This window comes from Rana temporaria, chromosome 9 (genome assembly GCF_905171775.1).
Source record: "Rana temporaria chromosome 9, aRanTem1.1, whole genome shotgun sequence".
Lineage (NCBI taxonomy): Eukaryota > Metazoa > Chordata > Amphibia > Anura > Ranidae > Rana > Rana temporaria.
The window spans coordinates 145,287,966-145,315,720 of NC_053497.1; the positions used below are offsets into that span (position 1 = coordinate 145,287,966).

The 27,755-nt window shown below is 44.6% G+C and overlaps 1 protein-coding gene across 5 annotated transcripts in view; it reads left to right on the plus strand.

The window, feature by feature from the left end:
* AK1 (adenylate kinase 1) overlaps positions 1-27,755 on the plus strand; it is a 169,510-nt gene that overhangs the window by 124,006 nt on the left and 17,749 nt on the right. For 3 of the 5 annotated variants that reach the window (XM_040324751.1, XM_040324750.1, XM_040324753.1), the window contains one exon: positions 9,367-9,406. In XM_040324751.1, coding sequence (XP_040180685.1) covers positions 9,367-9,406 — 40 coding nt within the window. Of the gene's footprint in view, positions 1-5,271; positions 5,361-9,366; positions 9,407-19,241; positions 19,403-27,755 lie in introns of those variants that run through there. The other 2 variants (XM_040324755.1, XM_040324752.1) reach the window with 2 other exon arrangements.

Consider the following 27,755-nt stretch of genomic DNA (forward strand, 5'->3'; position numbering starts at 1 on the left):
GGGAAACCAAAGCATACTTAAAGGATACAGCTGATCTGCTCATATCCCTGGAGGATATAAGAATAAATCCAGGTACTGAAACCTTCCTTGTGACGGCGGATGTCGCCTCACTATATACTATAATACAGCATGAGGACGCTGCTCTGGCACTCAATTGGGCATTGAGTAAGAGGGAGGAGATCCCGTTTACACAAAAAAGATTTTTGGGTCAAGCCCTCGATTTCTGTATGTCGCATAATTATTTTTGGTTCGATGGTTTCTTTTTTTCACAACAGGTTGGCGTGGCTATGGGAGCTAAATATGCCCCTAGCCTCGCCAACCTGTTTATGGCGGAGTGGGAGGACAAAAGTATCTTCAGAGATCAAAGATCTCAACTTATCTTCTATCGGAGATACATTGACGACATCTTTTTGATCTGGCAGGGATCGGAAACAGATCTCAAAGTTTTCCTTGAAGTATTGAACAACAATGTGAACAACATTAAACTGGAATATGTGATCAGTGCGTGTTCAGTTAACTTCTTGGATGTAACTATAGAAAGATGTAATGACAGGTTGAAAACAAAGGTGTACTTTAAAAGCACTGATCGAAACAGTTATCTATCGATCAGAAGTGGACACCACCCTGCTTGGATAAAGAATATCCCTAAAGGGCAATTTCTCCGAGTGCGCCGAAACTGCACTGATGACTCAGATTATTTTGAGCAGGCGAATGTACTGAAGAAGAGATTTGCTTAAAAGGGATATGATGAGATCAACCTGGTGTCAATGATTCAAGAGATCGCAGAGAAGCCGAGAGAAGACTGTTTTAAGAAGAAAATAGAAGAACCATCCACAAATGAACACCAGTGGAGCTTCCTGACGGGCTTCCACATCCAATATAAGGAAATTGAAACCATATATAAGAAACACTGGCACATCCTCAGCAGAGATAGACATCTGGGTGGAGTGATTCCTCAGCAGCCACGTTTTATATATAGACGTGCGCCCAATTTTGGCGATAGAGTGGTCCGCAAAATATTGGATCCACCTGATCGCCAATTGAAAATAGATCTGAAAGGATTCTTTCCTTGCAGAAGGTGTATTTGCTGCCGCACGGTGAAAGAACACAACAAAGGAATTAACAAAGTTACCAGCTCCGATGGCACAATGTTTGACATTAAAGAATTCAGTACATGCAACTCGTCATATGTTGTATATTTGCTATGGTGCCCATGCGGGTTATTATATGTTGGGAGGACTAAAAGACTTCTAAGAATCCGCATATCAGAACACCTAGCAAATATTAAAAAAGGCTTTGAGGAACATAGCGTTTCCATGCATTTTAAAAAGGTACATAACCAGGACCCCACGCTTGCTCAATTTTGTGGCATAGATGTGGTTTACCCATCTTGGAGGGGGTCACACAGAGTCCGTGACCTTTCACAGCGCGAAACTCACTGGATATTCTTGCTAAAATGTCTTTTTCCGCGGGGGTTGAATATAGAGGTAGACTTGAATTGCTTCATCAATAATTCTTAGACATTTATCATACCCACACCTTTCCCTCCGTGGGTTTAGTATTACCCTTTCTGGCATCTTTACAGTATATGTACTCTTTTATTCATTTATCTGATATTTTGCTATTAATTAATCCCTTCCAGTGGGGGTGTTATCGGTGACCATTTGCGATCAGCTCAGCGATCACTAATTCACCACTTGTATTTAGCTCCAGTTTTAGATTGATTCTATCGAGTTTCATTTTTAATGCATTTCTTACATATTTTAGATATATTTTAATTATATATATTTAATCATTTATATGAATTTGCAATTAGCGTTTGATACTAATATGTACTAATGCAAAATGTTATTAATTTATTTTAACTGACTATTGCCTTCATCCAGTGACAAATGTTTTTATATGTATTTGTTGATATACTCCAGCGCATGATTGATATATATCAGCTGATGACTTAATTAGGAACTGTTGTATGGCTATTCAATATAAACACAGTGTAATGATTGTGCTGTAGATGTGATTCGTGGTCACGGGGACACCCGGAAATCGGCTTTTTTTTTTTTCCTCTCATTTCCGCCGCCCACGTCTGCCTATACAACAGCTGATTTGCCCCTGTTGTGCTGTTAGAAGCCATTCCCCGCGGCGAGCCTATCATGAGCAGCGTCTGCTCGACCTATCAGGTCGGCTTACCGCTGTGGCTGCTGGGTAAGACAGCCAGCCAATGGAGGAGGCGCTGACTTCCTCCTAGCTTTGGCTGCATAAGCGCTCTAGGCCCGCCCATCGTTGTAGGCGGAGCGGGATGCGCTGTGCAGCACGTGATTGGCTCAGACTGCTGCTGTTGGGGGATGTGATTAACATACTCTCTCACCTATTGGAATCTGGGGACTGGCGCCACGCCTATCGCACTGGCTGATTGATTCATACACCAGCCAGTGGTGGTGGATGATGCTGTCAGCCCACAGGAGTTTGGGATTATCGTTTACTTCCGCCCACAGTTTTGGAGGAAGTGGGAAAACGCCCAGGACTGATAGGCTGATTGATCTGACTACATCAGATATAAGGTAACCATTTATGACTGTGTGGTTAGTCCCATGAATAAGTTTTTATAACGAAACATGTCGGGGTATTGCCATACAGTCTAATTTTACTAGTGAGTGCTGCGTTTTTGGATGCAGAGTGCGTTTGAAGTTTTTTATTTAAGTGGATGTGCAGCTGCATCTGACAGAAGTCCATGGCACCGTGAGTAGGAGAATTGGTTTCACTTTTTCTCGCTGATTGGGGGTCCGCCGTGACCGCTTCTCACCATTTTGACGTTTGAAGGAGTTTCTTGATGTGATATTCTGCTGTTTTACAAGATTTTGTTTGTGAGTGCACTGTTTGAGGTTTTATTTTGGTGTGCTATTAAACCTTTGATGGTATCACACTATTTGCACTTCTTTTGTCTCTCTCTGACATATATGTGGAACTGATTGGATGTCATATTTGGATTACATCTTTATTGACGGGAACAACTACATCTGATAAGGTTTTTTGTGCCAAAACACGAGAGTGTGAGGCATACCTATCCGGTGAGTGTCCATTTGATGGGGGAGGAGTCACTGAGCACTGTCGGGTGTGGTGGAAGTTTTTGAAAAAATTTGAAGATCGCAGGATCCTTATACACATGAACTTTGCTTTGTTTGGCCACGTTCTAAATTATTTTTAAAGACTGTCTCTTGCACTTTCAGTGCGTTCACTTCACGTTTAAGTCAATCACGGGTGTTTATTATTACAGTCACAGTTTAGTGTTTATTTCTTAAACTGGATATATTTTGTTTATTATCACTGTATATCATTACATATGGGTTGTAGTAATGTATTTTATATAGTCAAATATGCACAGTTATTTGATAGCGCTGTTTTAATTTGTTGACACTCCTTAGAGAGTTTCATCATCTTACATTCTTTTTGTTCACTTATTATCTTCTAAACAGCAGCTAGGCATCATCCACTCCTCCATAGGCGCAACGGTGGGCGACTTTTTAGGGCGCATTCTATAGATCACCCATTGTTACTATCAAGGTTTCAAGGTTGACATTTGGTAACTCGAACTTTTAGCATTTTCTATGTGATTATGGTCTGGAGAGTGGCTAGGCCACTCCATGACCTTAACTGCTTGCCGCCAGCCCACTGTCAAATGACGGAGGGACGGCGTGGCTCTCATTCTGGGAGGACATCATATGACGGCGCCCCAGAACGGCTGCTATGGCGCACCCTCAGGGTGACAAACTGAGATTAGGAGCACTCCCTTTCACAGAGTGCTCCTAATCTCCCCTTGGAACCAGAAATCACCTTGGAACCAGAAATCTTGCTGAATGATAGGGTATCGTACGATTTTAATTTATTCCTTACAGTACAGTTTATTCTGTTGTACGAGAACTTAGTACTTTAATAACCTATTTGTTTTTAATATGGAGACTAAAATGCAAAACAAAAAAACGGACAATCATTCGTCCGATAACCTAATTGTGTGTACTAGGCTTTAGTTAGAAAAACTAGTCTTATGCCGCGTACACACGGTCGGACTTTTGACCGTGCAAAACTGTCGGAATTTCAGACGGAAAAATAGAGAACCTGCTCTCTATCTAAAGTCCGTCGGAAATTTTGAAAAAGTCAGATGGGGCATACACACGATGGAAAGCTCCCATGGGAGATTCCGACCGTGTGTATGCAGCATTACACAGAGTAAGGGCCATTATAACAGTTGCAGTAGATAGGTGCATGTCCACAGGGCTGGGCTGAGGGGTAGGCAGAAGAGGTTACAATGAATGTGCCATGGTACTAGAGGAAGGGCAATGAGAGTGCCATGATACCAGAGAGGTGGCAATGAGAGTACCATGGTACCAGAAAAAGAGCAATGAAAGTGCCATGGTACCAGAGAAAGGGCAATGAAGGTGCCGTGGTACCAGAAAAAGAGCAATGAAAGTGCCATGGTACCAGAGAAAGGGCAATAAAGGTGCCGTGGTACCAGAGGAAGGGCAATGAAAGTGCCATTGTACCAGAGGAAGGGCAATGAGGTTACCATCGTACCAGAGGGAGTGCACCATGTGTTGAGTCGATGGAAAAGCTGCATGTATTTTAGCAGTTAGCAGGTGGTCCGTTGGGACCTTCCTTGTAACTTTAGAGTGACATTGCTGTAGTGGGCAGCAGGTGGCATATTCAGATCCATTTGACATGTTTTCCAAGCCCTTCTAATCTACTCTGTTAAAAAAGCCTGGCTGTTTACAGAGCCCTATAGCTCAGGGTAAAATTCACATGTGCAAGTGAATGAGTAGTGACTTATCACCATTGAATAAAGCTGGTCATACACTTTACAACATAATTGTACAATCTCCTTGAGATGTCATTCTCCTATGTTATTGACATAGCTTACCTCTCTGGACCAGAGGGGGCCACCCAATGTAAGGAGCTCAGCGTACGGCATGGTATGATAGGCCTACCAGTTATCAGTTCCTCCTGAATTTGTACCTGTAATTTTTTTAAGGTTCTGCTGCTTCTACATCCTGACCTTTGTGTAGAATTATTCTCAAGGGAATTTCCACGGTACTTGAAAATCCCTTTTACAGTAACAGAGAGAATAGTTTTCTGTCTGGAAAGCCTGCATTCATTTTTGCTTGGAAGTTCACTGGTTAATTCTTTCTCACCATCTCCTCCTGCGTCACTCTGCCTCCCATCTCCCTTTTGCTTCCCTCTACTCCTCTGCATGCGGTTTACCAAGCAAACCATCATAGATCTGTCATGGTGAAGCCTACCAGCCTGGCATCCTCACACTGCTCATCTATCCGCTGAGGAGGTGGCCCCTGGAAACTGCTGCAGCCAAGGTCATTGGTGATCCAATTTTATATTTGCATGCAGACAAATTCATTTATTGCATTGAACATTGTCAGTCTTATTTAAGAAGCTAAGAGCCGTAAAGCAGATCAGATCTTCCAAAGCTTGGAGAAATGAAAGGCAATATCGGATTGGTTTGTGGAAGTTACAGCAGTGATATGGTGCTAACAGGTGTCTTGTCAGCATCATCTTCTGCACAACCCGATGTGTGTTTGTGTGTAGTTTAGAGGAGGTGATGGCCGCACTTGTCAGTAGTGTCTTTAGTTGTGTGTGGTGTAGCTATACACCAGTCTATGCATTCTTTTCTACATAGTGATAGGTTTAAGGCCCATTACATGTGCATTAGTGCTAATGCAATTGAATGGACATTTCTGAACTCCTACAGTATAGTACCAAAGGTATTGGGACGCCTACCTTTACATACACATGAACTGGAACTTTAATGGCATCCCAATCTTATAGCTGGATTCAGAAAGATTTACGCCGGCGTATCTACGCCGTCCTAAATTTAAGCGTATTCTGGAAACCAGATACGCTTAAATTAGGCTAAGATACGAGCGGCGTAAGTCTCCTACGCCGTCGTATCTTAAAGTGTCATTTTTAGGCTGGCCGCTAGGTGGCGCTTTCGTTGAGTTCGGCGTAGAATATGTAAATGACTAGATACGCCGATTCACGAACGTACGTGCGCCCGTCGCAGTAAAGATACGCCGTTTCCGTAAGAGATACGCCGCGTAAAGATAAAGCTGCCCCCTAGGTGGCGTAGCCAATGTTAAGTATGGCCGTCGTTCCGGCGTCGAAATGTGAAAATTTTACGTAGTTTGCGCAAGTCGTCCGTGAATGGGGCTGGACGTAATTTACGTTCACGTCGAAACCAATACGTACTTGCGGCGTACTTTGGAGCAATGCACACTGGGATATGTACACGGACGGCGCATGCGCCGTTCGTAAAAAACGTCAATCACGTCGGGTCACGAGTAATTTACATAAAACACGCCCCCATCCTCATTTGAATTAGGCGCGCTTACGCCGGGCCCCATTTACGCTACGCCGCCGTAAGTTAGGAGGCAAGTGCTTTGTGAATACAGTACTTGCCTCTCTGACTTAAGGCGGCGTAGCGTAAATACGATACGCTACGCCGCCTTAAAGATGCGGCGCTCTCTCTGAATCTGGCTATTAGTCCGTAAGGTTCAATATTGAGTTGGCCCCCCCTTTTCAGCTATAACAGCTTCAACTCTTCTGGGAAGGCCGTCCACAAGGTTTAGGAGTGTGTCTATGGGAATGTTTGACGCATTCTTCCCAAAGCGCATTTGTGAGGTCAGGCATGGATGTGGACAAGAAGGCCTGGCTCGCAGTCTCCGCTCTAATTCATCCCAAAGGTTTTCTATCAGGTTGAGGTCAGGACCAGTCAAGTTCCTCCACCCCAAACTCGCTCATCCATGTCTTTATGGACCTTGCTTTGTGCACTGGTGCGCAGTCATGTTGGAACAGGAAGGGGCCATCCCCAAACTGTTCCCACAAAGTTGGGAGCATGAAATTGTCCAAAATGTCGACGTCTTAAGAGTTCCCTTCTCTGGAACTAAGGGGCCAAGCCCAACTCCTGAAAAACAACCCCACACCATAATGCGCCTCCACCAAATGGAACTAAGGGGCCAAGCCCAACTCCTGAAAAACAACCCCACACCATAATCCCCCCTCCACCAAATGGTTTGGACCAGTGCACAAAGCAAGGTCCCTAAAGAAATGGCTGAGCGAGTTACACCAGTGTGTAGTCTGTTTGGTTCTTCATTTTTGTGGTTTGTGCATTTGTGTTAGTAGAGAAGTGTAGTATGCGTTAGCCAGCTCGATAAACCTAGCACCAAATTGTTCGCAGAGTAGCATAGTTTGTCCTGCTCTTGTAAGTAGTTGGCTTTGTGTGTACCGGTGCAGAATGATAAACTGGATTTTTACCTCTCATGCCGCGTACACACGGGACCGTTTTCATCAGACGAACCGATCGTGTGTGGGCCCCATCGTTTTTTTTTCCCATCCAGAAAACCCGAGAATTGAAGTGCCAGTAAAATCACTGAGGTAGACAATGCTATTATATTTACCAAAAATTTAAATTTCAGTGAGCGAATAGAAAGATTGCATGTGCCTCATCTTTATATTGGGGACGAACGAAGTCTGCAAACAAACTTAGTGCCTGGAGTTTAAAAAAGCGCTACTTCTACAGGTTGGCCTTCTGTGCTGCAAGCATTCATTACAAGAAGACATCAGGGAAATGAGGTGACTGATGAAAAAGTTGCCTCCAGAGAGATGTCATATCTTGCCTAAAGCACTAGGGAGGAAATGAAATGTATTTCCCCATCCACTGCAATGCTAATTACTGTATGCTGATTCTACGTCTTAAAGGTTCACTAAAGGAAAAAAATGTTTTAGCTGAAATGACTGTTTACAGGGTATAGAGACATAATAGTTAACTGATTCCTTTTAAAATCTGTCTGCGGCGGATCTAGGAGGCACAAGCGAGTGAGTGAGTGAATAAGATGGAGATGGAGAGTCTCTCCATGGTTGCCGCGGGAGGATGCTACTCTGAAATATCTGCGGTCTCAAGGCCGGGGAGAGTGGGCTGCTTGGACACACGCTGCGGTCGACGTGCCTAAAAAGTCCATTTTTTCCCAATTACAATATTTCCAGGGTGGGTATGTTCACAGGTGGGTATTCCTAGAGGAAATTTAAAGTGAACATGTTGCTTTGCCCAGCAAAGCCAAAATTTTTTTCAGCTGGCCAAAGGCTTAAAACAAATTATGGCCATAAACATTAAAGCTCACCTAGTTGAATAGATAGAGATAGTGTTGGGATTTTTGAGGGTGCAAAATAATAATATATTACTTTTTATTTTGAAGGTCAAAACAAAAAACATATAACATATTAAAACATATGGCGAGTACAAATATCACAATTTTTACAGGACAGCATGGTATGGTCAATTTCCCAACATGTTTCGCCCATAAATCGGGCTTCTTCAGGGGGAAGGGACTGTCCAATTTGAGAGTACAAGCCTTCTAGAAAAAGAGAAGAAACAAACCACAAAAGACATGTGTATATCAGAATTAATGACTCACGTCATAAATTACATTATATTATATTCAATTTCATAGATTATACCGTGTTTCCCCGAAAATAAGCCTGGGTCTTATATTAATTATGCCAACAAAAGACACAGTAGGGCTTATTTTCGGGGTAGGTCTTACCATGTAATGTAATGTCTTCTCTCCCCCTCCCCCTCCCTGCCTGTCAGGAATCCCCAGTGTGAACCGAGTTAAAATGCTTGTACAATCCTAAAATCCACTCCATTACAATAGTATATAATGTACAATGTGTGCGTTTCTGTAATATAATTGTGCCAAATACATTTGTTATAGCGCCACTCTGCACTTCTGTTACCCGCCGGAGCTCTCTTCCCCGCAATTATATTACAGAAATGCACACATTGTACATTATAAACTACTGTAATATAGTGGATTATAGGATTTTACAAGCATTTTTAACTAGGGCTTATTTTCGGGGTAGGGCTTATATTGCAGCCCCCCTGGAAAATAACGCTAGGTCTTATTTTCAGGGTAGGTCTTATTTTTGGGGAAACAGGGTATGCACATGCATCTCCATCCTCAAAGCACGGCTCCTTACCTATACAATAAAGCTCACCTAGCCCATTACAACCTGAATAGACAATCTCCTTTAGATCTCACTTGTAGTACAATGGCCTGCCTATTTGGATGCAAATTTAGGTTTGGGTTGAACCTCACATTACATTGTCTATCCAAAACAAAATATACATTTTTAGAGTAGACATACTGTATACTGAAAGGAGGAAGGCTACTTTTGGGGATGCAAAAGACTTCATGGACTCAAGTACAGGAATGAGTGGGTTCAACCTATGACATTGGCAGTTGGAGGATTTCACCCTCTGGTAACTTAAAAAATAAATCTCACAAATCTCTTTTCTCTTTCCAGGCAGAAGTCCCCTTCAGCCCAGAACCCACAGAAATGGCAGGTAAGACCCCAGATCTCCTCGGCACTCTTTCCCTCTGACTAGCCATCTTTACCAGTTTGAGTTTTTGGCAGCCTCTGTGTGCCACTGATGCCACAATATGTTCTACAGTACACGAGAAGAGGAGTAACCTTATACTAGAAGGTGACCATTCATGTAGATGGTAAAAATGTGTTCCTATGGAATCATTGCCATTTAGAATGTTATAGTAAAAATACATGGGGTTGATTTACTAGAACTGCAGAGTACAAAAACTGGTACACAGAGGCGTCTCTTTAATTAGGCAAATTAGGCGGTCGCCTAAGGCCTCACACTCACAGGGGCCTTGTGGCCGCCTAATTTGCCTCTGCTCAATCACTGTGTGCTAGATCCGTGCAAATTTCTGCAGCCATTTTTATTTGCTTGAATTTTTTTACCCATTATGGGCACGAGTGGGGCCCCCGTATCTATGTTTTGCTTAAGGCCTCACAAAGCCTAGAGCCGCCTCTGCTGGTACAGCTCTACATGGTAGTCAATCAGCTTCTAGCTTCAGCTTGTTCAATTAACCACTTAAGCCCTGGACCTTTAGGCAGCTAAATGCCCAGGCCAGGTTTTGCGATTCGGCACTGCGTCGCTTTAACAGACAATTGCGCGGTCGTGCAACGTGGCTCCCAAACAAAATTGACGTCCTTTTTTTCCCACAAATAGAGCTTTCTTTTGGTGGTATTTGATCACCTCTGTGGTTTTTATTTTTTGCGCTATAAACAAAAATAGAGCGAAAATTTTGAAAAAAAGCAATATTTTTTACTTTTTGTAATAATAAATATCCCCAAAAACATATATACATTTTTTTTCCTCAGTTTAGGCCGATACGTATTCTTCTACCTATTTTTGGTAAAAAAAATCGCAATAAGCGTTTATCGATTGGCTTGCGCAAAATTTATAGCGTTTACAATATAGGGGATAGTTTTATTGCATTTTTATTATAATTTTTTTTTTTACTACTAATGGCGGCGATCAGCGATTTTTTTCGTGACTGCAACATTATGGCGGACACTTCGGACAATTTTGACACATTTTTGGGACCATTGTCATTTTCACAGCAAAAAATGCATTTAAATTGCATTGTTTATTGTGAAAATGACAGTTGCAGTTTGGGAGTTAACCACAGGGGGCGCTGTAACATTTAGGGTTCACTTTGTGTGTGTCTACAACTGTAGGGGGGTGTGGCTGTAGGAATGACGTCATCGATCGAGTCTCCCTATATAAGGGATCACTCGATCGATGCAGCCGCCACAGTGAAGCATGGGGAAGCCGTGTTTACATATGGCTCTCCCCGTTCTTCAGCTCCGGGGAGCGAGGGGGAGGCTAGAAACGAATAGCCGCGCCCTCGTCCCGGATCGGTCCCCGCGGGTTACCGACCCCTGCATGTACCGGGGGGGGGGGGGGTCCCGATCGGACCCCCGACCCGCGGAAAGGCGGGGACGTACATGTACGCCCATATGCCTGTATGTGCCATTCTGTGGACGTATATGTACATGGGGCGGTCGGCAACCGGTTAGGCTTTGATCAATAAATCCTGGAAGCTGATTGGTTTCTGTATAAAGCTGCATCAGATTTTGCCCTCTCCAGTTTTAGCAAATCAATCCCAAAGTCTAGGTGAATGTTCTACTATTAAGTTTTTTAAATAAATGAGGACCTTGGATAAAAAATAAATCTGTTTAAAGGGAATTTTTTTTTGCCCCAAGTTCCAAGCATTCAGCTTTGTTTTCTCTTGAAAAAGGTGAAACGTATCCTATATTGACTGATGGAATCAACTGATCTCCTCCTTGGGACCTATTAACAACAGAATGCATTAAGGAACCAATTCAAATTTGTGGAAAAAATGGATTCTGTTGCATTTTCTTTTGTGTGCGCAGCAATGCAGCTGCGTCCTTCCCAAAGAGGCATTTAGCTTCTATTCAAAAGTCATAGCATGGGTGGCACAATGGCGTACATTGCGATAATTCATACATTTTAGGGCATGTTACTGCAAATGCAGATGTATGAAGGACTCTACTATTTTCGCTTGTGAATGATCTTTTTAAAAAGAGACAATTAATAATCTCCTATAGATCTACCAACAACTGGGTAGTACAAGGGCCTGCTTAAAAAAAAAGGTCCTTGCTGGTGTTAAGGAAATTTGTAAGTTCTGTATATAATTGTATTCTATTTTGTATGTATTGCACACTGCCCTCACTTATCACACGGCACTCATAATGTTTTCATTACATGATTGCATTCTTTCGAGTCCCGATTGGAATTAGTCTGCCTATGTTACGCCCCTTGTTACCATAAACGTACAATTGTAATATTAATGTGATACCTACGTTATCATGTGTTTAAAAACCTTCAATTGCGTCCTAATAAAGCAGAACAGTTATTTGGAAAGATGCTTAGTGTATCTTTTGTATAACAAAAATGCAGAAATAATGAAAAAACTCCAAAAGAGTCCATAAAAAGCCCTGTAGCAGCGCTTCAAACAATGGGCTAGATTCAGGTAGCTGCGCCCCTTCTTACGGCGGCGCAGCATATCGTATTTACGCTGCGCCGCCGTAAGTTTGAGAGGCAAGTGCTGTATTCACAAAGCACTTGCCTCCTAACTTACGGCGGCGTATCGTAAATGGGGCCGGCGTAAGCGCGCGTCATTCAAATGATGTTGAGGGGGGCGTGTTTTATTCAAATTAGGTTGACCCCGCGTATTTTAATTTTTTTACGAACGGCGCATGCGCCGTTCGTGAAAAAATCCCAGTGCGCATGCTCGAAATTCCGACGCAAATCGTCATTGCTTTCGACGTGAACGTAAATTACGTCCAGCCCTATTCGCGAACGACTTACGCAAACGACGTAATAAATTCAAATTTCAAAGCGGGAACGACGTCCATACTTAACATTGGCTGCACCACCTAATAGCAGGAGCAACGTTACTCCGAAAAAGCCTTACGCAAACGACATAAAAAACTACCGCCGGGCGCACGTACGTTCGTGAATCGACGTAACTAGGTAATTTGCATATTCTATGCCGAAAACAACGGAAGCACCCCTAGCAGCCAACGTAATATTGCACACAATTATACGCCGCCGCATTCAAGTTACGTCGGCGGAGGAAGCCTATTTTTTAGACGTATCTGCCTTGGAGAATCGGCATAACAAAACGCCGACGCAGATTTGAAATTACGGCGGCGTATCGGGAGATACGCCGCCGTAAGTGTATGCTGAATCTAGCCCAATGCGTTTGTGTAAATGACAGTCAGTGCAGATGACAGGGATGGCTGTGCTTTAACAAGAGTGCTCCATTCACCAAGGGATGTTCACCACGTGGGGGGATTTGGTCCCCCACAGGGGATACACTCACCAGAGGTAAGGTTTCAAACAGCATTCATTACACCGCCGCATCCACCGTCTATGGTTACCACTTTAATGATACTTGATATTCAATTCCGTGGACACATGTGGAAAATAAAATCCATATAGAGCAGTATCGTTTTTTTAAAGCTTTAATAAACCCAAAAAAATAGATTCCCCCTTTGTACATATATGCGTACCGAAAAGATAATCAATACAGGTAAAAAATGTGTGCTGCATTAGCTCTCACTAACTTGACCCTGAAGACCGCCGTTGTACAGTTCCCCCAGCGTCTTCCTGGTTAATCGTCGTGGAGCGCTGGTTTGGTTGATGGGGTGTCCCGCTCTGACGCGTTTCGTCACTTTCAGACGTAAGCTCTAACGAGCAGGGCCCTCTGATCCCTCCTGTATTGATTTGTATTGTGACTGTACTGTCTTCCCTGATGTAAAGCGCTGCGAAAACTGTTGGCGCTATATAAATCCTGTATAATAATAATAATAATAATAATACAAGAAAGGACTTTGCTCGCTTTGGAAATCGCAGTTTGGCATTGCATGTTATTATTGAGATTATGATCTACCAAAACCCCCAGATCCTTCTCCACTACGGATCCCCCAGTTGTACTCCACCTAGTATGTTATAGGTCCTAGTTGGATACAGATGAATTGGATGGTTTAGACAGGTTTTCATCATTTTATAGTTTTGGTAACTCTTAAGGTGCTTGTAAACCCTGTACAACCACTTTTACCTACAGGTGAGTCTATAATAAGGCTTACCTGTAGGTACCATGAATATCTCCTAAACTTGCATTGTTTAGGAGATATTTACTGTATACACATGTGCCGACATCATCGGCACATGCACACTGAAGAAACAGCTCACTCGTGCCGTTTCTTCAGCTGCTGTGCCGTTACCGGCAGGTTTCCGGAATGACGTCATCACGGCTCCGTCCAATCACAGAGCCGGAGCCCACTAACCCGGAATGACATGTCTTCGATCACAGCAGTGTGCTGGGACCGCTGCAACAGCATTGTTCCAAGGTAAGCATTTCATAATGAGCTAGTATGCGATGCATACTAGCTCATTATGCCTTTGTCTTGCATGTTTTTTTTTTAATCTGGGTTTACAATCACTTTAACCACAACCAAATGTGGCACTAGAGGTGAGGAGGAGGCAGAAAAGATGAGCTTCCACTTTGGGTGGAACTCCACTTTTAGGGCCAGATTCTTAAAAGGCTTACGACGGCGCAAGCCATTTGTTCCGTCGTAAGTCCTAATCTGGGCCGTCGTATCTATGCGACTGATTCTTAGAATCAGTTACGCATAGATATCCCTTAGATCTGACAGGCGTAAGTCTCTTACGCTGTCAGATCTTAAATGCAATTTTTTTTCCTGCCGCTAGGTGTCGCCTCGTCGTTTTCCCCGTCGTCTATGCAAATTAGCTATTTACGCCTATTCCCGAACGTACGCGCGGATGACGCAGTGAATTTACAACGTTTCCGTAAGCGTAAACTTGCCCCTGCTATATGAGGGGCAAGTTTACGAAGGTCCGTCGTATGCATGTTAAGTATGGCGTCGGGTCAGCGTCGTCTTTTTCCGTCGTTTACGTCATTTTCGTAAGTCGTTCGCGAATACGACTTTACGTCAATGACGCTCACGTTGGCGTCATTGACGTTTTCCGTCGTGAGCTGGAGCATGCGCACTGGGCTACTTTTATGCCCGGCGCATGCGCTGTTCGATCGTCGCGGGGGCGAGCTTAATTTAAATACAAGCCGCCCCCTTTGAATTACGCGGCCTTACACCGGGCCATTTACACTACGCCGCCATAAATTACGGAGCAAGTGCTTGGAGAATACGGCACTTGCTCCAGTAATTTGCGGCGGCGTAGTGTAAATGGCTTACACTACGCAAACGCCAATTCTATGAGAATCTGGCCCTTAGATTGTAAATTAACGATCACATCTGCAGTTCCACCATGTCCTCTCATAACACGATTGCTCAAATTACGATCATATTTATGAAAAAAGTATCTCAGCGCTGCAAAACAATTCATCATTTTCCAACCTGGCCAATCAACTCAGTCTGCTCGAATCTGAAAAAACGTCTAAATCTATCAGGAAAAAGGAAAGTAACTCACTTGTTTGCAGATTCACAGGTTTTGATCAAATTGCACATTAATCATATAATAAAGTGTGTGGCCACCATAGGAGATTGTACAACCAGATTGTATAGTGTATGACCAGCTCACCAGCTTTCATTATACTCCAGGTTTTGTAAGTCACGCTGTCTGTGGCTCACGTCCCGGTCAGGACTCCCTCACCCGGTAATGTTTATTGGATCTACAAAGGCAGCGTCAGTGTAGGCGTCAGCTCTGGATTACGTTACATAACTGCAGACTAATAGCAGGATTGCAGAGTACAGCAGAGAGTCCGTCCTCTCATGTCACACCCAGAATGTCGCTATTTCCGTGCGATCGTTGGTCTTTGAACTAGAGGGGAATGTTAATAGCAATGTCTTCTCCCAGGCAGAGACCAAACACTATTTATAGAGATCTAAGTATACGTCTCATAGATGTGTGTGGATAGAGAGAACAGCGTGAAAGACCAGTGACTGTGCTGCGCAACCCAACCCTCACATTAAAGTGTGTCTCTAGGGAAAAAAACGTTGGAGTAAGAGAGGGGTTGGACCCTCTGACAAGTTTTTATTGCTATGTCCCCATTGTGGGGATTCCCCTCTTCATTTGTACAGGTGACCACTGGTGATTGGAAATCCAAGAAGTGAGGGGGATCCTTCCAATGGGGACACCTGCCCTAATAACAGCTACCCAAGGGTTTATTTACACTAGTGGTTGGGGGAGGGCAGTAAACCATGCAGTTGAACCATATTTTTACCACTACCAACCACTCCCTATTTAGCACTGGGGGTGTACATATGGCGCGGGGGCGGCAGAAATGATATCCCCTATCATGTTCAAGTGAATGCACCACGACCGCCCTGCAAACCAAAGTTGCGGCACAGTAGTGTGGCATTTAGAGAGTTAAAACAGGCAGCGACATATGTCCTCACCACCCGTCGAACATCTCTAAAGAGTGATACGAGCATGGATCGCTTTTCAGAGGAGTGATGGTCCTTGCCACTACCGTAAACAAGCCCTTAGGAATCACTGACGCCGGCTTCTTCTGGGTGCTGGTATTCAGCCATCTTTATCGGCTGGTGTGGGATAACATCAGGAGCGCAGTCATCCCGGCATACAGGTGGTGTACCTTCTACAGGGGGCACTGTGATCAGGTAGGTGAGTGGATTTTTATTAAAGAGGAGACCTTGCATGTCTCTTCTGAATTGAAGACCCGGCCTGTTTGCAGTTTTAAAAAATTTTAACTTCAGTTCCGCTTTAAAGTCAAAAAAATATACAACGTAAGTGCGTAAATGTAGGGTAAAGTCCAGTTTACAACAGAATGCAGTGTGGGAAAGGCACATGTGCGTGTGAATCAATGCAATGCCTTTGTGCCAATGCAATGTTAACAGCACCCAAATGAAGGGCGCTTGTGGGCGCCAAATCGCATGGTACAGCAGTACTGTGTGATTTGTTGCATGCACTACTTGTTCTGTGTTCTGGTGCGATTTACAGCCCATTTAGAATAGGCTGCAAAATCACACCACACGGGAATCGAAGAAGAATGTCAACCGACGTGAACCAGCCCTAAATCTGCGTTCCAACGCAGTAAAACACATATGCGTTTCTGCACGTTTCTGGTGCATTTTACACCTGTAAAAAAAGGGCATGTAAATAATAATAATAAAAAAAAAAAAACTGAACCCCAGGTGCGTTTTTGTCACACTTTTGGTGCATTTTCCATTAATTATAGGGCGCCATTCACACCCCAGCATTTTGTAGATAGAAGCTCCAAAACGCTGAGGCTCCATTCACACTGGATGACGATGCGGCTCCCAGCAGGGGGTCCGGTGCGTCCTTGTTCACCATTTCAGGTCCGATTTCAGCCCGAATTTTGTGCTGAATTCAGACCTAAAATGGACCAAAAGACGCACAGGGCACATAGAGAGTCGTCCACATTCTTCTGCAGGATCCTGGGGATCTCGCATCCAATTCGCAGTGTGAACCAGGCTATGGAGATGGTTCAAATCTCCACTCCAAGACGCCTGAAGCTCTAAAAAGTCAACAAGATTGGTGCATTTTTGATCCATATAGCTAGATTCACAAAGAGTTAGGCCGGCGTATCAGTAGATACACCGACCTAACTCGGAATCTGCGCGGTCCTAAGTTTAAGTGTATTCTCAAACAGAGATACACTTAAACCTATCTAAGATACGACGGCTTGCGCCGTCGTATCTTAGGGTGCAATATTTAGGCTGGCCGCTAGGTGGCGCTTCCATTGAGTTTGGCGTAGAATATGTAAATCACTAGGTACGCCGATTCACGAATGTACGTGCGCCCGTCGCAGTAAAGATACGCCGTTTCCGTAAGAGATAGGCCGCCTAAAGATAAACATGCCCCTTAGGTGGCGTAGCCAATGTTAAGTATGGCCGTCGTTCCCGCGTCAAAATTTTACGTCGTTTGCGTAAGTCGTCCGTGAATAGGCCTGGACGTAATGTACGTCCATGTCGAAACCAATACGTCCTTGCGGCGTACTTTGCCGCAATGCACACTGGCATATGTACACGGATGGCGCATGCGCCGTTCGTAAAAAACTTCAACCACGTCAGGTCACCCCCCATTAACATAAAACACGCCCCCTCAGCCTAATTTTAATTAGGCGCGCTTACGCCGGCCACATTTACGCTACGCCGCCGTAACTTAGCAGGCAAGTACTTTGTGAATACAGTACTTGCCTAGCTAACTTACGGCGGCGTAGTGTAAATACGATACGCTACGCCACCGCAAAGATGCGGCATTGTACCTGAATCTAGCTAATAGTGCGTTTTTAAGTGTTTTTCTGCTCAAATGCAATAATTTAATGAAAATAAATAAATAATTGATAAAATAAAGGAAAAAATAAATCAATAATACAAATAAATAATAAACGATGAAAAACTCTAGCCTTAATACTAATATAAACCCCTAATCCTATACCCTAACCCTAATACTAACCCCTTAATCCTTAACCTTTACAAAAAAAAAGTAAAAAAATTTACAAATAATAAATAAAAGCAAATGAAAAAGCTGAAAAACATTGCAACAAATGATGAAACAGATGATACTTTTCTCTACTGGCTAAAAAATGCAAAGCTCAAAAATGTGCATACAAACGCTCAAAAAAAAAACGCCTGAAAAAATGCTCAAAAAAGAGACACTCAGGTGTAAATGCAGCCTTATAGGGAGGTGCGTTTTCAGTGCGTTTTTTTTTTTACTGCACCAAAAATTCAGCAAGCAGGACTTTTATAAACACCCTGCACCCACAACTGACTAGTGGGAAGAGTTTCATAGGATTTAATGAGCTTGGGGCAGATTCTCGTAGATTGGCGTAAAACTGGGCGGGCGTAACGTATCTGATTTACGTTACGCCGTCGCAAGTTTTTCAGGCAAGTGCTTTATTCACAAAGCACTTGCCTGTAAAGTTGCCGCGGCGTAGCGTAAATCACCCGGCGGAATTCAAATTCGGCGGGTAGGGGGCGTGTTTCATTTAAACGAAGCGCGTCCCCGCGCCGAACGAACTGCGCATGCGCCGTCCCTAAAATTTCCCGGCGTGCATTGCTCTAAATGACGTCGCAAGGACGTCATTGGTTTTGACGTGGACGTAAATTACGTCCAGCAGCATTCACGGACGACTTACGCAAACGACGTAATTTTATAAAATTTTCGACGCGGGAACGACGGCCATACTTAACATTGGCTGCGCCTCATATAGCAGGGGCAACTATACGCCGGGAGAAGCCTAACGTAAACGTCGTAACTTTACTGCGTCGGCCGCGCGTACGTTCGGGAATTCACGTATCTAGCTAATTTGCATACTCGACGCGGAAATCGACAGAAGAACCACCTAGCGGGGAAAAAAAATATTGCAGTTACGATCCGACGGTGTAAGAGCCTTATGCCTATCGGATCGAATGGATATCTATGCGTAACTGATTCTAAGAATCAGTCGCATAGATACGACGGCCCAGATTAGGACATACGACGGCGTACATGGCGCTGCGCCGTCGTAAGCCCTTTGAGAATCTGGGCCACAGTAACCTTCTTTTTGTAACTCAAAAACGGAATAAAAACTGGAGCCCTAAAATAAATGGCGTGTCTCCCTGTCTGGAGAAGCCCCATGATTGTGTGCTTGGTTATGACGTCCGCAGTGACAGGCTTGGTTGTCTGTTGTCACTGTGTACAGCTGCCCCGGGTAACGGCTCATCAGGTTAGACTGAGTGTTAGCACACATCGCTAGGACGACGGGCTGCCTGCCATTGACCACAACGACCGGCCTCCAGGGGAGGAGGAGAACAGTTGCCAGAACAGCAGAAAAGGATCAAACTTTTTCTGTAGTCTTCTTTGAGCCTGGAATCGCACAGTCTGCTACCTATGAGAAGACAGTCTGGACAATCTCCACATACACAGTAGACGGACGCATCACGGTGAAGATGGGAGCGTGCTGCGCAAGAAGATCCAAAACTGCTCCAGAGGGACTGGAAACGGGTAAATAACCATAGAGCAGATGATACAGATAACTATCCATCTGTAACACACGCCTTCTGCGTTTTCTCTCTTTCCTGATTTATTTCCTTCCTTTCCTACATTCGCAGTCCTTCCCTTTGCCAGGCCCTCACAGCCCCGCTCACGTGTACAGATTTTGTGTTGATGTCCCAACCACCCATAGACATGAGATGGCCGCTTTTTAGTGGGACCGGGCATCGTTCTCCTGGTTATGGGCCGCTAGGAGGAACAGATGATCCTTTCTTTGGATAAGAGATATATTCAGGGCCAGATTCTGAAAGGACTTACGACGGCGCAGCGCCATGTACGCCGTCGTAAGTCCGAATCTGACCCGTCGTATCTATTCGCCTGATTCTTAGGCTCCATTCACACCTAGGCGTTTTTACGCCTGAAGCGCTACGCTCACAAACGCCAGAGGGATGAAAATACATTATTTGCTATGGTGACTGTTCACACCTGAACGCCGAACGCCCAAACGCCTGTCGCGCGAAGCTCAAACAAGTCCCGGACCTTTTTTTGTCGCGCGAATCGCGCAACAGCGGCGTATTTGAGCGTTTCCATTTCCCATAGAAAGTAATGGAAACGCTCGATTCAAGCGACTTGCGCGACAACGGGCGTTTGCTACGGGCGTTTCGTCGCTTTAATCAATAGAACTTGTCGCCCATGCAGAAGATTAAAAAAATCTACCAACATAGCAACAAGTGATGATCATTGATTGAGATGATCATTTTTCCTATTGGCTAAAATAAAAAACGTCGAAGTACAAAAACGTCGGACAACGATGTATGCAAACGCGCAAATAAGCATGAATACGACAAAACGCCGGAAAAAAACGCCCAAAAAAACGACCGAACGACCGACGCTCAGGTGTGAATGCAGCCTTAGAATCAGTTACGCATAGATATTCATTAGATCCGACAGGCGTAAGTCCCTTACGCTGTCGGATCTTAACTGCATTTTTTCTTTGACCGATAGGTGGCGCTTCCGTAGAATTCTGCGTCAAGTATGCAAATTAGCTAGATACGCGATTTCCCGAACGTACGCGCGGCCGACGCAGTAAAGTTACGACGTTTACGTTAGGCTTTTCCCGGCGTATAGTTGCCCCTGCTATATGAGGCATAAGTGCGGCGTAACAATGTTAAGTATGGCCGTCGTTCCCGCGTCGAAATTTGAAAAAATTACGTCGTTTGCGTAAGTCGTCCGTGAATGGGGCTGGACGTCATTTACGTTCACGTCGAAACCAATGACGTCCGTGCGGCGTACTTTGGAGCAATGCACACTGGGAAATTCCATGGACCGCGCATGCGCCGTTACGCAAAAACGTCAATCACGTCGGGTCACAGTAGTTTTGCATAAAACACGCCCCCCTGATCCAAATTTTAATTAGGTGGGCTTACGCCGGCCGATTTACGCTACGCCGCCGCAACTTACGGAGCAAGTGCTTTGAGAATACAGCACTTGCCCGTGTAAGTTGCGGAGACGTAACGTAAATCAGATACGTTACGCCCACACAATTTTACGCTGCTCTACGTGAATCCGGCCCTTAGTCTCCTCTTCTGGGAAAAATAGCAGCCTAAGGTCCCTTTCACAGAAGAGGTCCACCTGTCCGTTCTTCAGGCAGACCCGATCGGACCCTCCACTCTCCTCTATGGGTAGTTGGATGTAAGCAGACTTGGAAGGCAGAGGGGACCTGTCGTTCCCCTCCGTCTTGCCAGATCAGATCGGAGGGCAGTCAGGTGTTTACAGCAAACGCATCCCCTGCTGAGCAAAACCTGATTCAGCCCATGTGAAAGGGGCCTCAAAGCAGAGTCCCCCCCCCCCAAATACAAGCACATACTGTAGCTGCTGACTTTTAATAATCAGACACTTACCTGTCCTGGAATCCAGCGAAGTCGGCACCGCAGCTGATGTTTCCATCAGTGGTCGGGTGCTGCCCTAGCCATTGCGGGTAAGGGAACCCAGCAGTGAAGCCTTGCGGCTTCACACCTGGGCGCCTACTGCGCATGCGCGATGCGCGCTGAGCTCTCTTACTGACTTGGCAGTAGAGGAAAGAGAAGGAAGGGGCCGAACTTCTGACGTACCTCGCCGCAGCTAGGTCTGACAGAAGTGGAGACGGGGTTCCTGTAAAAAACAGGTACCCGCTCCACCCCGAAAGGTGCCAAATGTCACAATGGACAGGGGGTGGACGAATCAGATAAGCAGAAGTTCCACTTTTGGGTAGAATTCTGCTTTAATGCTCTATCACATGGGCAATAATAACTACAGGCAGCTGAGCTGTGGTTTTACCACCCCTCTAGACACCTACCCAAATCTTAACAATATGGCTGAACAGGCTAAAACAAATGCCCTGGCCATATTGCTTGGCTTTGCAGCCACTGCATTTTTAACTCAGGCTGTAGAGTTTGACAAGCTGTCAAACTTGCCCCATTAAGTCTAATAGGGTCACTGCACAACTGTGAGCCAAGCACTTGGCTTGCACTTGAAACATGGTCCTGCAATATAAAATTGGGATTCAAGGAAGTAAAAAAAAAAATGGTGTCAGGAAGTGGCCAAAGTATCACCTGAATGCCTGTCAGTCGTTGTTATACCACCCTCTGAAAAGAGATCCACTACAGATCACTTTTCAGAGGGTGACAAGCATTACCACTATTGCAAAGGCCTTATGATCCCATTAATAACACTGACATTTTTACTAGCCAGGTGACAACCCTGGGTATAGGCAGCGCCTGCCTGTTCCCCTTTCCCCCCACCAATGTTATTACTAAGCCCCCCTTCACACTTGATTGCCTTTCTGCTCTCTCTGCCAGGCAACACAGAATCCTTTTGTTTTCCAACTGCCCCTCTTAACACTTGTACACTTAGGGCTAGATTCAGAAAGCCCACCGTAAGTTTGTGCGGGCGTAGCGTATCTCAGATACGCTACGCCGCCGTAACTTAGTGAGGCTGGGGCTGGATTCACAAAGAACCTGCGCCCTAAGTTACAGCGGCGTAGCGTGCATCTGCCGGTGTAAACGCGCCAAATTCAAATTCTGAAGAGGTGGGCGTAAATGACGTTTCTCACGAACGGCGCATGCGCCGTCCGTGAACATATGGCAGTGCGCATGCTCCTAATTACGTTGCAATAGTCAATGCTTTCGACGTGGACATAATTTCCGCAAAGCACTATTCGCGAACGACTTACGTAAACGACGCAAAATTCTACACTGGCCCGACGTCCATACTTAACATTGGTTGCTCCTCATATAGCAGGAGCAACGTTACGCCGGAAAAAGCCTTATGCAAACGACGTAAAAAATTACGCCGGGCGCACGTACGTTTCTGAATCAGCGTATCCAGCTCATTTGCATATTCTACGCTGAAATCAACAGAAGCGCCACCTAGCGGCCAGCGTAAATATGCAACTAAAATACGACGGCGTAAGAGACTTACGCCAGTCGGATCTTAGCCTAATTTCGGCGTATCTTGCTTTCTGAATACAGAAAGAAGATACGCCGGCGCAGCTTTGAATTTACGCTGCGTATCAATAGATACGCCAATGTAAATTCTTGCTGAATCTAGCCCTTAGTCACCCTGTGTTCTATGCCCTACTTTCAAAAAAGAACATAGAAAGCAAAGGAGGTTTCGTGACTTTAAATGATGTGCATGATAACATGCATCTCCATCCCTAAATCAGAGATAAGAAAGGTTTTTTTGGGACTTATGCCGCATACAAACGATCATTTTTCAGCATGAAAAAAGCAGTTGTTTTTCAAAAACTTCATTTAAAATGACCGTGTGTGGGCTACACATCATTTTTCAGGTTCTGAAAAACAACAACAAAAAAAATCGAACATGCTGCATTTTTTAACGTCGCTTTAAACTATGTCGTTTTTCGGGTTGTAAAAAATGATCGTGTGTGGACTAAAACTACGTAAAAAACCCGCGCATGCTCAGAAGCAAGTTATGAGACGGGAGCGCTCGTTCTGGTAAATCTACCGTTCATAATGGAGTAATTACATTCATCACGCTGTAACAGACATAAAAGCGCAAATCGTCTTTTACTAACACGGAAACAGCTAAAGCAGCCCAAAGGCGAATAGAACTTCCCCTTAAGAGTGCCGTCGTACGTGTTGTACGTCACCGCGCTTTGCTAGATCATTTTTTAAAAACGATGGTGTGTGGGCAACATCATTTTTAATGATGAAGTTGGGAAAACGTCGTTTTTTGAACATGCTGAAAAATGATCGTGTGTACACGGCATTAGAGTGAGGCCCAAGTCACGTGGTAGGAGAAATTATAAAATGGTTTAATTGACATATAAACAAAGCATACCTCGTAAAAACATATGATACATTGTTGAACATGATTATTTTTATCTATATACAAGGCGATGGCATACAAAAAAGAAATCGCATAGTATCCCATGGAAGTAATTAGTATAAAATGCCAAATGCTTATTGAGTAATGGATACAATAGTGGGTTATTAGATACAAATGAATCACAGTTGAGGTCAAGCTATGTGTTGGAACATTGATATGCTCGATGCGTTTTGTGGCCTGTTGCCACTCATCAGGAAAACACGCAAAGTATATCTGAAAAAAATGAAAAAAAGGTACCAAATAGGATCTAATGTTTTGCCCAGATAGTAAGAAAGAAGATAGGGGCAAGGGGAAACAAGATACCCCATCTTGTTTCCCCTTGACCCTATCTTCTTTCTTACTATCTGGGTGGCGAAGGGTGGAGACAGAACGGCCCGGAGGCTGGGATAGAAGCCAATTTTCGGGACTTCTGCCCGGACAATAAAAAAGCAGGGACGTTTTTCGGGACTGTCCCGGCAAATTAGGGACTGTTGGCAAGTATGCTATGCAAACAAGGAGTGTTTATAGATAAAAACAAACTGTGCAGCTCTGACTAAAGTTAAATATTGCTCTTGGTATAGGTGTAGGCCTGACCTGAAAACTCCCAGGACATGGCTTGAAAGTTGCTAAGTAAGGCCTAGTCATAACTACTCACCTCCACTATCACAGGAGTGAGCTTTTTCTCACATTCAAACCCCCTCACATACTCTCTTTCTCTCCACTGATGTAATAGCTCTGGGTTCAGCATTTAAGAGGTCACTTCTATGATGGAGGTGGTGAGCAGTAACAACTAGGCCTCACTTAGTAACATCCTAGTAATGTCCTGGGAGTGTACCAGTCAGGCTTTATAAGGTGCGTAAAATGCCTACACTGAAAAATAAGAAAAGAGGGTGCACCCGCCTTGCACCCCCCAGCCTTTGTTCTTTTGATTTGCATGTCTTTTGGGGCTCCGGTAGACTGTTCTTTTGATTTACGTAAATTGTCTATGCCAGGGTATTATTCTACTTTAGTCAGGACTGCACAGTTTGGTTTTTATGTACAGACGCCCAATTATCTGCATAGGCAGTTTTTTGGTAAATGTGAACTAACTCTTTAAGGAGAGTGTCTTGGGCCCCCCTAACCCACTGATACTCACCTCACCAGAATTCCCCCACCACTCCTACCTCCCTCACAGCTGGTGGCAATACCTGGTGTTTCCAAGTATAGAGGAACATGGGGCTTCTTCCAATGTGACAGATCTAGCCGCCATTCATGTCACATCAAGGTGGTGATGTTATCATTCCCTCTGCGTCCCGCACTGGCGATCTTTGTGCTGGCTACAACAGAGGAGGCAACGATGAGAAAGCACTAGCCAAATTAGTATCATCAGGTCAGGGAGGCCCTTTTGCATAGAAGCTATTAATGAATGAGGAAGGTGACAGGGTCTCTTTAAATTATTATTTTGGTTTAATTATAAATTATTTATATGTGCCCCTCTTTAGTGTTGCTTTGTATGAATCTGACATTTTTGCTTGCGACTCAGAAGTCACCTGAATTTAGAAATGTGCTACTTTTCCAAGTGTCTAACCTTCCAAGCGATCTCTGAGCTACTAATGCCTCGTTTCCACTGAGCGGATCGGTTCGGTACGGTTCGGTTCGGTACACTATTTTGGGTGTTTCCATTAAGAAAGTGTGCCATAAAACCGAACCGTACCGGACCATTCTGGGTCCTGCTTCAGATGTGGGGCCATAGAAAATGGAACGGTTCCATTAGGGCGGAGATGCAATACATTCCACTGATTGGTGGACGTGCTAGGCATTTTTTCTAAATTCTGTATGGTCCCAACGGACCGATTTGCAGTGGAAACGCTCACGAGAATAGACCGGTCCGTTCTAAACCGTTCCAAATCTACTGACCCGAACCGTTCCGTTCAGTGGAAACAAGGCATAAGTGTACACAACAGTCTAGAACAGTCATTCTCAACCACAGTTTCGTAGAACCCTAGGGTTCATCCATAGGTGTCTAGGGATTCCTTGAGCTGTGGCTAATTGACTTCCCATTTGATGGTGTCTCCATAGTTCTTGGCCCAATTCCCCTTGGTACAGCCAGCAGCATGACACCAATGACCTTTCTATCTATGTGTAAATTCCTAGTACACACGTCCGGGATTCCCGACGGGAAAAGGTCCATTGGAAATCCCGAAGGGAAAGCTGAGAACCTGCTCTCTACTTTTCCCCCATACAGACGATCATTTTTCTCGTCGGGAAAACTCAGATAAGAGCTTTCCAGACTGTGTTTATGCTCCATCTGAGTTTTTCCCCATAGGAAAACTGCCAAAAATGGCCGGTTTCTGCTACACGCGGCCGGGTTTTCTGACGGGAAAAAGTCAGTTGGGAAAACCAGGCTTGGGAAAGAGAGAACTGGTTCTTTTTTTTGTCCAGGGGGTTTGTCAGTTTTCTGGTCGGAAAAACTGAGAGGGAGCGTATGGCCGGGATTCCCGGCCAAAGGCTCTCTTTGCAGTTTTCCCGCCTGAAAACTCGGTCAAGTGTACGGGGAATAAGAGTGGCACTCTGACCAGCATTGTAAGAGTTGGATTCCTCCCACTAGCCACCAACATAATACCATTTTTTCCCACAGATCTCTGATGAATTGGTATTAGTGGGTGTTCCTTGAGACCTGAAAACTATCTTAAGGGTTCCTTTGAAGTACAAAGGTTGAAAAAGGATGGTCTATATTAAGTGTAGCGCCCCCCTACTTTCAGTATGGGCACTACACTAAAGTTAGTGGGGAATTGGAGAGTTACCTTGCTCCCATTCACTAATTGTTTAAATTTCTGGGACTTCTGTCATTCCAGAAATGGCAGCTAGGTCAGTCTGTGGTCCAGGGATGCAACGGATTATCCGATCGTGTGTACACAAGTCTGTTGGAAAAAAATCAAAAGTACAAACACACATGCTCGGAAGCAATGCTAACCATAAGACAACATCAGCAGAAGTTGCCCAAAAGGTGGCGCTAAAGAGCTGAAAAACCACGTAGTTTCTTTGCCGTTTGTATGCAAGACAAGTTCACGGCCAACGCCTTCGGACAAAAGTCCTACGCTTATTGTCCGAGGAAAATCCGACCATGTGTACCAGGCTTTAGCCTGTCAAAGTCTATTGCAGGCACTTGTGTTTTAGGCACGGTTCACACTATCGCCGCATCCGTCGCACAGCAGGGGTCCGGTGCGTGCTGGTTCACCGTTTCAGGTCCGATTTTAGTCCGAATTTCGGGCTGAATTCGGACCTGAAACGCACCGAAAAAGGCACACGTTTTTCCTGCACACCGCAATGGACCTACTGTAGAGATATGTGAACCGGCCCCATAGAGAGCCAGTCACATGTAGCTGCCTTATATAGCAGTAAATACCCCTATGCATACAGGGGCCTTAAAAAGCTTGACTAGGCTACATTCATGCTGTAAACATAACTTAGATCAGTCATTCAGAACAAGAGGACACAGAATTCTCTAACCGCAATAATGTGGAACTTGTTAATATTTTACTGTGAATGAAGCCGCGTACACACGATCAGTTTTCTCGTCGGGAAAACTGTCATGTTTTCTCTTGGACGAGAAAACCGTATGTCTGTAGGCTCTCCAGCAGTTTTCCCGACGAGAAAACCGACGAGAATCACAACGAGAAAATTTAGAACATGTTTTTATTTTTCTTGTCGCGACATCGTGGCGTTTTTTTCCTCTGCAGTTTTCCCTTAGGGAAACACCGCGTGGAGCCTGCACACGGCCGGTTTTCTCGACCAAGAGAAAACATGTCGGGAAAACCAGCCGTGTGGGAAAAGGGACCAGGTCGGGCCCCATGGCGTTTTCACTGCCGAGAAACCCGATCGTATGTACGCGGCATGAAACTTAAACTGAATTTAAAGGAGGTTTATAATAAAGGTAGCCATACACACATCGATTTCCTCCATCCAAGCAAAACAACGTGAATGAATACATCGAGCCCCCCCCCCCCCCCCCGTTGGC